The following is a 14,901-nucleotide window of genomic DNA, read 5'->3' as shown; positions in this document are numbered from 1 at the left end:
CAATGAGCATGTAACATAAGAGCAGTGTTGTATATTCTTTGAACATTGAGATTATACTTGCAGGGGAAGTACTTTTTGTTACTTACAGGATTGTTTCTGCACTGTGATTTTCTTTATTACTTTAAAATTCCCTCAAAACTTTTCACATTATCTGAACTTTGCCTGGCAATATCTCTTTCCCCATAAACGTTGGTAAAATTAAAGCTGGTTGACAATTTTTAACTGAAACTATTTTTCAGTAAAAAGTGCAGATTTGGTGACACAGAAACATTTCAGAAATTCACGTTGATTTTGCCAGATCGATTTGGTAGGAAAAACAAACTAAAATAAAGTAAAAAAAAATGTGAAAAATCAAAATATTTTGTTTCGGTGTTTTCAATATGAAATGTTTTGATTTTTCAATTCAAAATGACTTTTTGTTTAGAAATTTTCTTTAATTTTTTTAATGTTTTAAAAATACTCAAAAGAAAACCTTTTGTTTGACTGCTATTTATATTTTTTTACTTTTAAATTTCCTGAAAATTTCAAAACATTTCATTTTCTATTCAACCCAAAACAATTTTTAAAAGTTTTTTTCAGAATTGCCAGTGAACCAAAAATCTGTCATTTGCAGAGCTCTAGTTAGAATACATTTTAAACATCTTGAACTAGATCATGGAGTTACCTCAAACCCTGACTAAGGTACAGCACAGTTGCGCTGTCACAGGAGCAGAGCAGGAGCTAAATTGCTTCTCAGAGAGACACCCTTGGATCCCTGCTTCCCTTTTGTCCCAAAAGGGAAGTGAGCTGCCCTATACCTGGTGCAGGTAATTTCCATATTAACTTAACTACACTGATTGGTGCATTGGAGTGGGAACGAAGAGGCGACAACATCCTGTGGCAGTGAGTTTCACACACTAATTGTGTGTTGTGTGAAAAATTACTTCCTCATTTATGTATTAAATCTTCTGTCTATTAATTTCATTGGGTGGCCTCTGGGTTTTGTATTGTGGGAAATGGTAACTAACATCTCACAAATCATTTTTTCCACACAATTCATGATTTTATAGACTTCTGTCATAGACCCCCCCTTAATCAAATTTTCTTTACGCTGAACAGCCCTAATCTTTTTACTTTGTCTTACACAGAAGTCTCTCTCTATAAAGAAAATGCAGATACTGTACTCAAAGTATCCTGTGGTAACTCACAAAGAGTTACAGATTCAACACTCAACCATGACTCATATCAGATAAAGTTTAGGGACACACACATCATGACATTCACACAGACAGCGACTTCTTTCTTAAGGAACTTCACAGACTCCAAATACCCGGGCTTCACAACCAATTCTACAAGTGGGAACAAGACAAAAACCTGCCCTTTCCAATCTATCTTCTTCATGTTGCTCAGAGTCCACATGCTTAGTTGTCACAGTATTCTACATAATAGTCTCTTTCTTGATATAAAATCTCATACTCTATATTGTGAGGATTTCTGGTCTTTCACAATAATATATGCATTTTAAGTGTCTGATTCTTCCTTTCAGCTCCTCTGAAAATCAGCCCTTTAAAAATCTAAATTCTGTAAATCAGTTTTATTTTGTTGAAAATTCATGTTTGTAAACTGAAAAGTAAAGTTTGATTAGACTGTGACTGTACAAATTCATTAAAATTAGGATTGTCTCAGTATACCGGAAAGTGCCTCAGTCTAGATGTTACTCTAATAAGTGTAGATATTAGGGCAAAACACATATGTAAACTAACCCTACAAGTAAGCCACACCAAAACTGCATGACATCAAAGGTCTCAAGTTTGTTTTATGGACTTACTCAAACTAATGGATAGCACAGAATTTACAGTATGTTTTATAAGGCAAGGGTAAGGAAGATAACAAAGAATTGCCTGTGTATTTTGTACTTTATGGCCAAACCTGCAGTAAGTTTTATCACAACATCCATCAGTCTATCCCAAAGTGAGATTGTTATTTTCCATATAAAAGCCTGAGACTGTTTAATCTTTAAGAAGGCTTACTCCTTAATATCCCTTTTTCTTTGCTTACCACTTACATTAAAAGTGGTTTTAAGAAGAGCAAGTCCATTTTTTCTTTGAAATTTAAATAATGAAAATCCTCAGCTAACAGTTTGAAGACATATAGGATTTAAAATGTATTTTCAACATATTTCTGCTAACTCTATGCTATTGAGCTACCTTACAGTATCTCTTTTTTTTCTAGTGAACACCATTTTTTTTTTCGCATTCAAAGCTGAGCCATTCAGATCTGTTATCCAAGAGCTGACAAGTACAGTAGGTGTCACTGCACTGTTCTAGCATCCTAAAGGAAAACCACTCTCTTAGGAATATAGAATATTACTGGCAAATGGTACATGTTTCCAGACACCAGTGTCTGAGGCCATGATGCATTTGTTCTTTTAAACTCTCCTTTTACTTCATAGCAATTCCAGCTAATTCAGGGGAATGCTTTTTTCTCCTGAATACACTCCTAGCTCCTTTGAAGCTAAGATAGCTACACAATGAAGAGGCCTTTAGAAACAGGAACCTTCAGCATGTTCCAAGGGAAGCGTGCAGAATGTTTTAACTGTGCTGTATGCCACATAATTCAGTTTCTTAACTGCTTAGAAAGACTAATACCCCACTGCAAAGCGAACTGGAACTATATTAAGAAGGTTTTTTTTCTTCAGATAAAGCATTAAGAAAGTGTCACCTGTGTCATTCATTGTATCTGGGTTCCAGGAGGAAACAAAATGCATCAACCTGCAATTGTAGCTAGCATATCCCTAGGGTTTTATAGCTTTCACACTTCAAGTAAGTCCCACAGCAAGCAAATTTTTATTAGGGCTGTCGATTTAATCGCAGTTAACTCATGCAATTAACTAAAAAAAATGAATCCCGATTAATCACAGTTTTAATTGCACTGTTAAATAATAGAATACCAATTGAAATTTATTAAAATTTTTGGATGTTTTTGTACATTTTCATATATATAGTATTCTGTATTGTAATTGAAATCAAAGTATATATTATTTTTGCTTACAAATATTTGAACTGTAAAAATGATAAACAAAAGAAATGGTATTTTCAATTCACCTCATACAAGTACTGTAGTACAATCTCTTGGACATGAAAGTGCAACTTACAAATGTATATATATTTTTTTTGTTACATGACTGCACTCAAAAACAAAACAATGTAAAATTTCAGAGCCTACAAGTCCATACAGTCCTACTTGTTCAGCCAATTGCTAAGACAAGCAAGTTTGTTTACATTTAAGGGAGATAATGCTGCCCTCTTCTTATTTACAGTGAGAACGGGCATTTGTGTGGCACTTTTGTAGCCGGCATCGCAAGGTATTTATGTGGCAGATTTGCTAAACATTCGTATGCTCCTTCATGCTTTGGCCACCATTCCAGGGGACATGCTTCTATGCTGATGATGCTCATTAAAAAAATAAGCATTACTTAAATTTCTTACTGAATGCCTTGGGAGAGAATTGTATACCCTGCTCTGTTTTACCCATCTTCTACCATATATTTCCTGTTATAGCCATCTCAGATGATGACCCAGCACATTGTTCATTTTAAGAACACTTTCACTGCAGATTTGACAAAACGCAAAGAAGGTACTGATGGGAGATTTCTAAAGATAGCTACGGCACTCGACCCAAGGTTTAAGAATCTGAAGTGCCTTCCAGAATCTGAGAGGTATGAGGTGTGGAGCATGCTTTCACAAGTCTTAAAAGAGCAACGCTCCAATGTGGAAACTACAGAACCCGAACCACCAAAAAAGAAAATCAACCTTCTGCTGGTGGCATCTGACTCAGAAAACGAAAACAAACATGCATCAGTCTGCACTGCTTTGGATTGTTATCAAGCACAACCTTGATAACAAACAAGGTTGTCTTCTGGAATGGTGGTTGAAGCATGAAGGAGTGAATCTTTAGAGCATTTGGCATGTAAATATCTTGCGACGCTGGTTACAACAGTGCCATGAGAACAAGACATTGTAAACAAGAAGCGGGTAGCATTATCACCTGCAAATGTAAACAAACTTGTTTGTCTGAGCGATTGGCTGAACAAGAAGTAGGACTGAGCGGACTTGCAGGCTCTAAAATTTTACATTGTTTTATTTTTGAATGCAAGTTTTTTTGTACATAATTCTACATTTGTAATTTCAACTTTCATGGTAGAGATTGCACTACAGTACCCATATTAGGTGAATTGAAAAATACTATTTCTTTTGTATTATTACAGTGCAAATACATGTAATCAAACATAAATATTAAGTGAGCACTGTACACTTTGTATTCTGTGTTGTAATTCAAATCAGTATATTTGAAAATGTGGAAAACATCCAAAATATTTAAATAAATGGTGTTCTCTTATTGTTTAACAGTGTGCTTAATTGCGATTAATTTTTTTTTAATCACTTGACAGCCCTAATTTTTATACTGGAGCAAGAAGATGTTTTTAGTTTTGTTGGAGTTATTTGCTGCCTGTCCCTTGGAAGAAAGTGAAAGAGACTTCCCCTCTGGTGCACTGTATTCCTGAGTCAGTGCATAGATTGTGATGTATCAGCAATTTGTCTGTTGTTTGATTACCCTTAGTCATTGCTGTCCCATTTAATTTAATGTAACTGCTCTAAGGTTCAGTTTGTGAGGCTGGTACAGTACTTGTGGTTATGATGCTGTATGTTACAGGAACTGTGGGATGCTAGATGATGTTGGACATAAGGTCTGTGATTGTGTGTTAAAGTGTCACTCTTGTATACCCCCAGGGTGATGTGATTATGCTAGATTTCTTTTTTCTTTGTGAGTTTAGTGGGGGAGACAGGAATTTTTTCCCCTCCAATTGTAACCTCTCATATAAATCTGTTTTTCCTTATCTAGCTATTTCCCTATGTACACAAGGATGCTGTCAACAGTTATTCATATGAAGATACTAATTTACCTCTTGGTGCCTGAATAATAGTTCTTTGTTGCCATCCTTCCTCTGGACTACATTGCGAGGGTTGTCCGTTTACTACATGTTCAAGATTCACTATGATTGTCCTGCGTTGAATGAGTGCATGGTCTTGGTGCATGATTTGACCTGCATCACCCATAAATAGATCAAATAAAAGTAAATAAAGTCTGAAACCATTTGAACTATTAGGTATACAGAAGCTAATGGAGAATTACTGTTAGTTCACACTAAGGGATGTACAAATGTAAAATTTTCAGAAGAAACTACTGTTTATTTTCACACGAGATTTTCAAAATTGTCTAATGGATTTAGGAGCACAAATCCTATTTAGGAGTATGAGTGCCACTGAAACACCTTAGGCCCTTTTGAAAGTCTCCCCCTAAATATTGTACATGCAGTCCTAGGGAGTACTTCTGATACACAAACTCCTGTTTAGACTGATATTTTAAGAAGAATGAGTCCCTTCTATAGCATATAGTATCTATGAACTGAGGTCTGGAAAAACCTGCCTTTCAGCAGGAAACTAAAGAAGCTCAGTCCATTTAAGATGGTTAAGAGGTTACATAAGAAGATGTCTGATGGGAGACAGCTTGTTATTGTGGCAAAACAAGTCATAACAGGATCCCATAGCAGGGAGCTGAAGCTAGACTAGTTCAGACTAGATAAAAGGTGAATTTCTTTTTTAAATAGGGTAATTAATTAATTAGGATGGGACAGATTCTCCATTACTAGAAATCTTTAAATGAAGATTAGATGTTTTTCTAAAAGAAATGATGTCACTCAACCAGAAGTTATGGGATTGATGCTAGAATCACTTGGTGAAATTCTGTGGCCTATGTTGCACAGCTCAGACTAGATTATCATAATGGTCCCTTCTGACCTTGAAACGTATGACTCAACATCTAAGTGGCAAGGTGGCCTCCAGAACAGATCACTGTTATAGTATCACTAGAAGAGGTATGGAGCTGAGGCACTTGTTAAGATAATTTTTCTTTAGAGAATAAGAAATAATAATACAATTATGCTTATGCATTGGTGGGGAGGAGGAGCAGAACTGGAAAGAAATTTTGTAGCAAAGTCTTCAGCTCTCCATCCTGGACTAAATGAACACATGTGTAAAGCTTTATTGTTTATCAAAATGTTGAAGACCAAAGGTAAATACGGTCATCAGAACTGTTTTCTGTTAAATTAGAATCTGTAACAAAAGCTCTGTTGTATTCAGAGGAGACTGTAGAAAAGAATTCTTCCATTGCCTGCAGTCCTGCTTTCTGGCAAAGGTGGAAAAAGTTCAATGAAAAATTTGACAAATCTCAAACAGCAATTGCTGCAGAATGTAAACCCAGGCAAGCAGAACAGAGGAGGTGGAGGAATGTATGGTTCGCAGAAAAGGAACTGAGAACGTAAAATAATGAAATACAACATCTGTCCTTGCAGTTAGGTCTCACAAAAGAGAATAAATATGAGGCATTAGACATTAACACTAAAGCGTCACTACAAGTCAGTGTGACTGAATTATGAAGAGGGGGAGAACACCTGGATATTTTTCTAAACATTTTGGTGACTAAAATATTAAATGTAATGACTAATGTTGAACATGTCCACAAAACTCCACACAGACGTACACTTGTTGAGCTACTCTTGAAGATGTTGACTGTGCAAACAGCATCATTGAGAACTTGTTTTAGAACAGGTGGACTTTTTTTTTTTTTTTTTTTTTTGCAACTAGGGCTTGCCTGTGTATAATACAGTGAGTTTAATATGCTTGTGGTGCAACAGCCTGCACCTGGGTGACTAGCGCGCTGTTTTTTTCCAGTCGTTGCATGAGCACCATCCCAGCAAATTCCTACACAGCGCTGCTATTACAAGCCAGAATCTGAGACAAAAATATCCAAAAGTGCAAAGAGTTGTTCCCCTGTAGCATCCTGTGGTAATGACCGACAGAACAGAAATTCCTCTTGGAGTTTTTTGTCATTCTCAAATTTTATGTATGTCAGCATCTGAGCAGCACCTGAGACGTTCCTCGTTTTATCAAGAAGAACGGGAAACAAAAGGACTTCACTTGATTTTGGCAATCACTTGTTCAGTCATGTCATTTGCCATACTGTGAATATGCCTGGCAATAGTGTCATTAGACAGGGGAATCGAATCAAGTTGAGTCACTGCATCTTGCCCCAACATAATCAAAACCATTTTCTTCATACGTGCCAGAAAAAAACTTTCTCCAATAGTGTGCGGTTTCCCGGTTTTAGTTATCCAATATGACACATCAGAAGATTTCTCTGGGGTTTTCTCATTTGCTATAGCTGCTGTTCTCAGTACTGTTTTCTGGCCCTTAGCACTCTCAGCTTTTGCTGAAAAAAATTAATCGGTTTTGTTTAAAGAGAACTGTGCTGCGTCTGAGTGCCGCAATATTTTTGAAGGTCTTAAGCTATCCTTTGCCAGAACTTCGCTACACACCAAACACTGTGGCCATGGGTCCTCCTCAAAACCAGTCCATGTAAATCCATATTCCAAATGTTTTGAATCATATTTGTGGTTTCTTGGATTTTACTGCTATTAGGATCCTTCTTTTGCTGCGAGTGGCAATCAACTCCCCTTCATTACCCCACTTTCATCCAGTTTTCTTCAGAAAATGGTCCATTGCTACAATTATTTCTACAGCAACTTTTCAAACTGGCTTCAACCACAACATGCTCAGTCAGTTGCTAGGTAATCATTTCAGACAGTTCTGATAGGCAAGTGGCTGAGAAAAGAAGTGGTGCACAGAGCTGGTGTTACAGGGCGGCAAGCAAGACAATTGCCTGGGACCCCACACCACAGGGGGCCCTGCAAAGCTAAGTTACTCAAGCTTCGGATTCAGCCCGCATAGGAGGCTGAGCTCAGGCTTCAGCTTTCTGCCCTGGGCCCCACTGAATCTAATGCCAGCCCTGGCAACCCCATTAAAATGAACTCATGACCCACTGTTTGAGAACTGCTGATTTAAACTATTCTTTAAAACCCCCAAAGACTGAGATTCCACAACCTTCCTAGGCAGTTTGTTCCAGTGCTTCAGTACCCTGACAAGAAGTTTTTCCTAGTGGCCAACCTAAACCTCCCTTGTTGCAATTTAAGCCCATTGCTTCTTATCCTATCCTCGGAGGTTAACAAGAACATTTTTTCACCCTTCTCCGTGTAACAATCTTTTATGTGCTTGAAAACTGTTATCATGTCCCCCCCTCAGTCTTCTCCTCTCCAGACTAAACAAACTCATTTTTTTTTCAATTTTTTCTCATATGTCATGTTTTCTAGAACTTTAATCTTTTTTGTTGCTGCCTTCTGGACTTTTTCCAATTTGTCCACAATTTTCCTGAAATGTGGCACCCGAACTGGAAGCAGTACTCCAGTTGAGTCCTTATCAGTGTGGAGTAGAGTAGAAGAATTACTTCTCGTGTCTTGCTTACTATACCACTGCTAATACATCTCAGAATTATGTTTGCTTTTTTTGCAACTGTGTTTCAACGTTGACTCATTTTTAGTTTGTGATTCACTATATCCCCCTAAATCTCTTTTCACAGTACTCCTGCCTAGGCAGTCATTTCCCATTTTATATGTGTGCAATGAATTGTTCCTTCCTAAGTGGAGTGCTTTGCATTTGTCCTTATTGAATTTCATCCTCTTTACTTCAGACCGTTTCTCCAGTTTTTCCAGATCATTTTGAATTTTAATCCTATCCTCCAAAGCACTTGCAACCCCTCCCAGCTTGGTATCATCTGCCAACTTTAGAAGTGTACTCTCTATGCCATTATCTAAATCATTGATGAAGATATTGAACTGAACTTGACCCAGGACTGATCCTTGCAGGATCCCACTCATTATGCCCTTCCAGCTTGACTGTGAACCACTGATAACTATTCTCTGGGAGTGGTTTTCCAACCAGTTATGCACTCACCTTATAGGAGCTCCATGTAGACTATATTTCACTGATTTGTTTATGAGAAGGTCATGCAAGACCATATCAAAAAATTTACTAAAGTCAAGATTTACCACATGTATCACTTCTTGGCTTGTAATTGTATATGTTAACTCTGGCTATATGCACTGAGTGTAAATTTATGGATTGCGGTGCAATTGGCCACTCCTATTCTAAGACTGTACTGTTGGTGCCAAAATTTTGCCTTTGTTAGCTTGAATGGTTTTCCTTTATTCATTAAATTAGAGTTTGGAAGGAGGTGATACTCCTTTCTCTAAGATTAAGATAACATACTTTTCTTGTTTGAGAAATTTGAGTGAACTGCTTTCTGCTACTGAAAAGGACAATCATTTAGTGTCGTCTCTGCCTGCCTCCAGTTTATGAAGGGTGTGACAATTTGGACCAATGAACAGTTGTGTCCCCTTAATCTCTTAGCCTGGGGCACTTTTTACACTGCTTTGGTGTCAGAACATCTGCTTCTGGCCTGCTCACACAGCCTTCACCATGCAAATTCGCTCCCAGCTAAATTACATGAGCACTCTGAACAGTCACTCATGAACTACATCCAGAGCAACACCCACAAATTCTAAGTCCCAGCCTTGTCTCCACAGAAATGTGCGTCTTGTACTGCTCAATACACTTTTTAGCAGTATAAGGTCATATGAAGTCTGTCATTTCATCAAAGGAAAATAATAATGCATCAGCCTTGTTATCCCAAATGGAGTTTCTTACACATCCTAATCCAAATACACTGGTTAAGGTAAAGCAATAAGATAAGTTTATTAACTACAGAAAGACAGATTTTAAGGGATTACAAGTGATGATGCATAAAAGTCAGGATTGGTTACAAAATACACTAAAAGGATAAAATGCAAGCTAATACCCAACTTAAAAGCTAGGTGAACTTAAAATCAGTAAATGTCACAGGTTGAGTCTCCTTTCAGCCTAGAACCCTTCTCCCTAGTCCAGTTCTTTGAAATGCATTGATGTCATAAGCAGAGATGAAGGAGGAGAGAGGTAAATTGGAGGCCACTGTTTCTCATTCTTGTTCCACCATCCGCTTTTTGAGGATTACCCGCAGCTGGGGTGCTGGTGACAAGTATTCTCTTGTGGATGTGAAGTCTGACCGATCCCTGTGTTGAAATGTAAATTTGTATACACCTTTCCCCCTGTTGGAGAATGGCCGCTTAAGCTGGTGATAGCTCTTTAACACCTGGCCGGGGCCAGTGTATCTTTGTTTCTGAAAAACTTGTTTGTGGGTGTTACCTGAAATTACAGCATATTTCAGTAACAATCATACAGTAGAATTTCAAAACTTCACATATAGTATTGCTACGCAAATTCCAAGAGGATAATGATATTCAGCAGATTATTACTTTTCAAACGATACCTCACAGGGCATACTTGTACATAATTTATTATAGTCTTGTAAAAGTGGTGAACATAACAGTATAGACTGTCACAAAGGGTGTAAAGTCTACTATATGGGATAGATCCTCAGCTAGTGTAAATCAGCATTGCTCCATTGAAGTCAATGGAACTCAAGCACATCCTTAAAATTAAATGTAAACATAAATGCATGGTTGAATCTTGGCCTAAATATGGTGTTGCAAATATTTGGAGGGGTTGCTATATATAGACATGTACAGTTTGAATACTTTGCCTGTTTTGAGGCACTGTGTTATATAAGAATTTATTTTACATTTAACTATATCTGTAGGAAATACAATTAAAACTATCCAACAGAATGTTTTTTCTCAAATGGATTTAATTAATTACCCTGTTTAATTTTCACTTTCTTCCTCTCCTAGCTGCCTTCGCTTTCTGAAGAATAAAAATGAAGGCAAATGTTATTGTTAAAATGCCAGCAATCACCATCCCAGTGCTCCTGCATGTACCAAGTTGGTGTGGCGCAAAGTTCGCCCCTATTGGTCTCCTGCTGACCTGGTGCATCCCCACAGTGGTGCCAGTCTTCCATTCGCTACAATATCATTAGTGTCTATTTCAAAAAGATTTAGGGCTCAGGCTATGTCTACACTATCACTTATGTTGGTATAACTTTTGTCACTCAGGCATGTGAATAAACCACCCGCCGACTGACATAAGTTACACTGACCTATGTGGACAGTGCTATGTGGACAGTGCTATGTGGACAGGACAGATTCTCCTGCCAACATAGCTACCACCACTCGCAGGGGATGGATTAATTAAGTCGACAGGAGAGTTCTTTCCCGTCGGCTAAGAACAGCTATACTGAGAAGTTACAACAGAGCAGCTGCATCGGTGCAACTGCGCTGCTATAACCTCTCTAGTGTAGTCATAGCCTCCGTTATGCAAGATGCTGAGCCCTTTGGCCTTGACTCAGGAAAACACAAGTATGTGCTTAACATTAAGCACACAGTGGGACTACTCACGGACTTAAATTTAAATGTGTATTTAAGTGTTTTCCTGGATCAGGGCCAGAGTACTCAGCACTTTGCAGGCTTGAGCCCTAACTGTTGTGCTGCATAAGGAACATATATAAGCAAACTTCTGGAATCAAAATTCTGAATCTTACCATTGGCAAATATTACCCATGAGAAATAACCCAACCGTGTGTTATTTTTGTGCATTTTATTCTGTTAAAAAAACATTTAATTTTGGGGTTAACTTCAGAGTTATGCCTGCAAGAATTTTGTGGGTGGCATTTATTTTGCAGTATGTGGTTCTTGTTTGAATAAAGTGCATTATTTAAATCTACCCGTTGTTTTTCAGAGAGCAGAAAGACAAACACGAATGATGGACTCAGCCCAGTATGCAGAATTTTGTGAAAGTCGTCAGTTAAGTTTTTGTAAGTACTATCACATATAACTCCTGCACAGTACTTAGATGTGCAGTTATTTTATGTACACTGTAGAATCTAATTGATACATTTCTGGGAAATGTATTTATTTAATGCATGAAAGAGTATGTTAGGTTCTCTGTCCTCAGAACTGCTAAGTGATGCTAATTTATTACACTCTATTGAGATCAGGCAGACTATTTTATTTATTTTTATATTTCCCAGATTTCACAAATACTCTGGTGCTGAGTGCAAATATAAAATCCATAAATAGATAAAACTTTTAAGCAGTTTATGTATTAAACAACCATGTTTGTATGCAGCTTACCATGGTATGGTTATACACAGCTGATAAATGAAGTACACCCTCAATGTTGTGATTACTTCTGAAGGTATCGAAAATTAACTAATGGTATCAAGTTTTCCTTTTTATTTCTGCATCCATAGATATACAAAGAACTTACTAAAGGGTCTTTTCTATTTTAAGCCGTAACCTCCTGCTGTGGAATTTATTCAACATCAGCCAAATTCATCAGTACACGCCATTCCAACACTAATAACATGATGACAGAATTAGGGCTTTACTAGCACTGAAAACCAGCTTACTAGAAATGCTTGTGGGCCACAACTATAATGGGTTGTAAATTAATGGGCTTGATCATGTAGCAAAACATAATTACAGAAGCGGTTAAGTGATGACTAAGGCTTCAGGTCAAAGGTCAAAGAGAAAGTGAGGTGAAAGAGCTAGTGAAAAGCATGACAAAATAGCACATGACCCTACAATACAAAATTGAATACAATGATATCTTTAAATGAGAGACGCTTATCTTGTTTTTTATAACAAGGCATTTGAATTGGGTGCATGAGTGATTCATTTATGTATCATAAAGTGCAAATAAATGACACATCCAAAATAGCACTCTGTGTAAATGTCAGCAAATGTAGGAAAACATGTTTTGTAAGCATTTATTCTTTTCCTAATTCAATATGTTTTGAAAGCTCAGTTGTAATTTGGCATCACACATCTGTGAATCATTAGGTAAATGGTACTTCAGATTGGGGTGATTTCAGCTAATGAGAGGTTTGTGATAATGCCATTTTTTAAACCTAAAAATTATAATCAGAACTCAGTACAAATATAAATCTTCAGTTTACAAAATAACGTTCAATGTTGATGAACTGGAGATCATGATTATTTTTCTTAATGATCTGATGGATAATTTTTCTACCTTTTTGAATAACCATGGCCTCATTTTCCCCTCACATTTAATATCAATCAAGTTGTTAGTTGATCTCAATGGGTTGTTACTGGTGTAAAACTAGTGAGGAGAATCATACTCACAGTTTCATTACCTAGCATAAAGCAAACCAGATAATACAGTAATATGCTAAATGGCACAGGGCCTTTTATTAAAAATTAAGACAAAAGACTATTTTTTGATATTTCCCTTAGTTGTAGTAGAAATTGAATTTTAAAACTTCAGTGGGTTTAAAATAATAAATCCATATTACTGTAAGGTAAAGCCTTGTATTAGCTCCTGAAAAGTCATCCAGTGTAACAGTAGTGTTATAATTATTTAGTTATATGACACCATAAATCTGTATGGCATTTTAAAAATCTGTTGAAAGAAAAGCTCCCTGCCCCAAATGTCAAACAGTCTAAGATGGCATGTATAAATATTCGATCCAGTGCTTTTGATCCTGCCACCTCCCTTTTACTCATCCTCAAATTCTCCTACTTTGGCTTCTTTTCCTCAGCCAACCAGTATATCCTTGTTTCCCTGTCCTAAAATATGATCCTTGATAACAGCTGCCTTTCCAACGAACACCCAATCTCTCTTCTCCCCTTTACCTCCAGGCTGATTGAACAGGCAGTTTACAACTCTATATCAAATTACTCTCCCACCCCAGATGCCCTCCAGTTGATTTCTGCCCTCTTCACAAACAGCTCTCACCAAAAGCACTAAGGACTTCTTCCTGGCCAAGTTTCTTTCATCTTTCTCTAGTCATTGACACCATTGTTCACTCTCTCCTTAACAACATTTTATCCTCCCTTTGGCCTTTCCTGGTTCTCCTCTTAATTTTCCTGCCATTCCGTCAGCGTCACTTTGGCCTTCCCACCTTCTTCCCTCTTTGTGCAAGCCCCCATGGGTCTCTGTCTCTGCCCATCTCTTCTTTTTTTCTCTGCCTTATTCCTGAGGTATCCTGAGTGTGTGTGGGATCAAAGCGTTATTTCTGTGTTGAAGATTTACAGATCTACTTGGCTGCACCTTTTATTTCCCTCTGCCTAATACCGCATTTCAGACATACCCAGCGAATCATGCTGGATAGCTTGTGATCGTCCAAGACCCTAACATAGTTAAAACTGAGCTCCTTAATTTTCCTTCTAAATCACTTCCACCTTTCTTCATTGCTGTTAATAACATCCTTTTCCTCCTCACTCAGGGGTGGAGCCTCAGAGTCATCTTATCCTATCTTTATCGCCATTCATCCAAGGGTTGACGCGAGCCTGTTTTTTCTTCCACCATAATATATTGTAAATCCAACCCTTCCTGTCTGTCCCCACAGTTAAATATTTGTCCGTACTGTAATCTCCTGCCTTGATTACTGCGTCTTTTTCTCCTCCTTTTCTTCATGATTGTCATAGCCTTCTCTTATAGGCTACCCAAATTGCTGCCTGTGAAATTAGCATCTTTACCCATTAATCTCACTCTCTCATTGTAACCCCCTCTTTGAATCCCTCTACTGCCTCTTTCTTGCCCTTCACATCAAGTTCAGTTTTACTTTTTGACTGTTACCCTGTCAGATGTAGAATTAAGCAAATAAGAATGTAGATCTATTGTTAAAATTAACTTCTGTTCACTTTGTTTTGAACTGACAGCCAAGAAAGCTTCCAAGTTTCGTGATTGGCTGGACTGCAGCAGTATGGAAATAAAACCAAATGCAGTTGCCATGGAGATTTTGGCATATTTAGCATATGAGACTGTGGCACAGGTAAGGGAATGTGCTATATCTACTGTGATACAACAGAACAAAGGTAACTAGTAATCTTAAACATCTTTCAACTAATCTCAGCAGACACTTCAGGCTGTGTGTTAACATTTCTTCAAAGTTGTATTTGACCTTTCAAGGGACTATCTCTGGATTCCTTTCTAACTTTCATGTAATCTGCTG

The 14,901-nt window shown here is 37.5% G+C and overlaps 1 protein-coding gene across 20 annotated transcripts in view; it reads left to right on the top strand.

The window, feature by feature from the left end:
• Positions 1–14,901, top strand: part of SUPT3H (SPT3 homolog, SAGA and STAGA complex component) — a 483,439-nt gene that overhangs the window by 383,696 nt on the left and 84,842 nt on the right. For all 20 annotated transcript variants that reach the window (XM_075126371.1, XM_048845697.2, XM_048845708.2 and 17 more), the window contains 2 exons: positions 11,661–11,736; positions 14,609–14,721. In XM_075126371.1, coding sequence (XP_074982472.1) covers positions 11,661–11,736; positions 14,609–14,721 — 189 coding nt within the window. The remainder of the gene's footprint in view (positions 1–11,660; positions 11,737–14,608; positions 14,722–14,901) is intronic.

Source organism: Caretta caretta, chromosome 3 (assembly GCF_965140235.1).
Source record: "Caretta caretta isolate rCarCar2 chromosome 3, rCarCar1.hap1, whole genome shotgun sequence".
NCBI classification, from domain to species: Eukaryota; Metazoa; Chordata; order Testudines; family Cheloniidae; genus Caretta; species Caretta caretta.
This window is presented reverse-complemented; position numbering and strand designations above follow the sequence as displayed.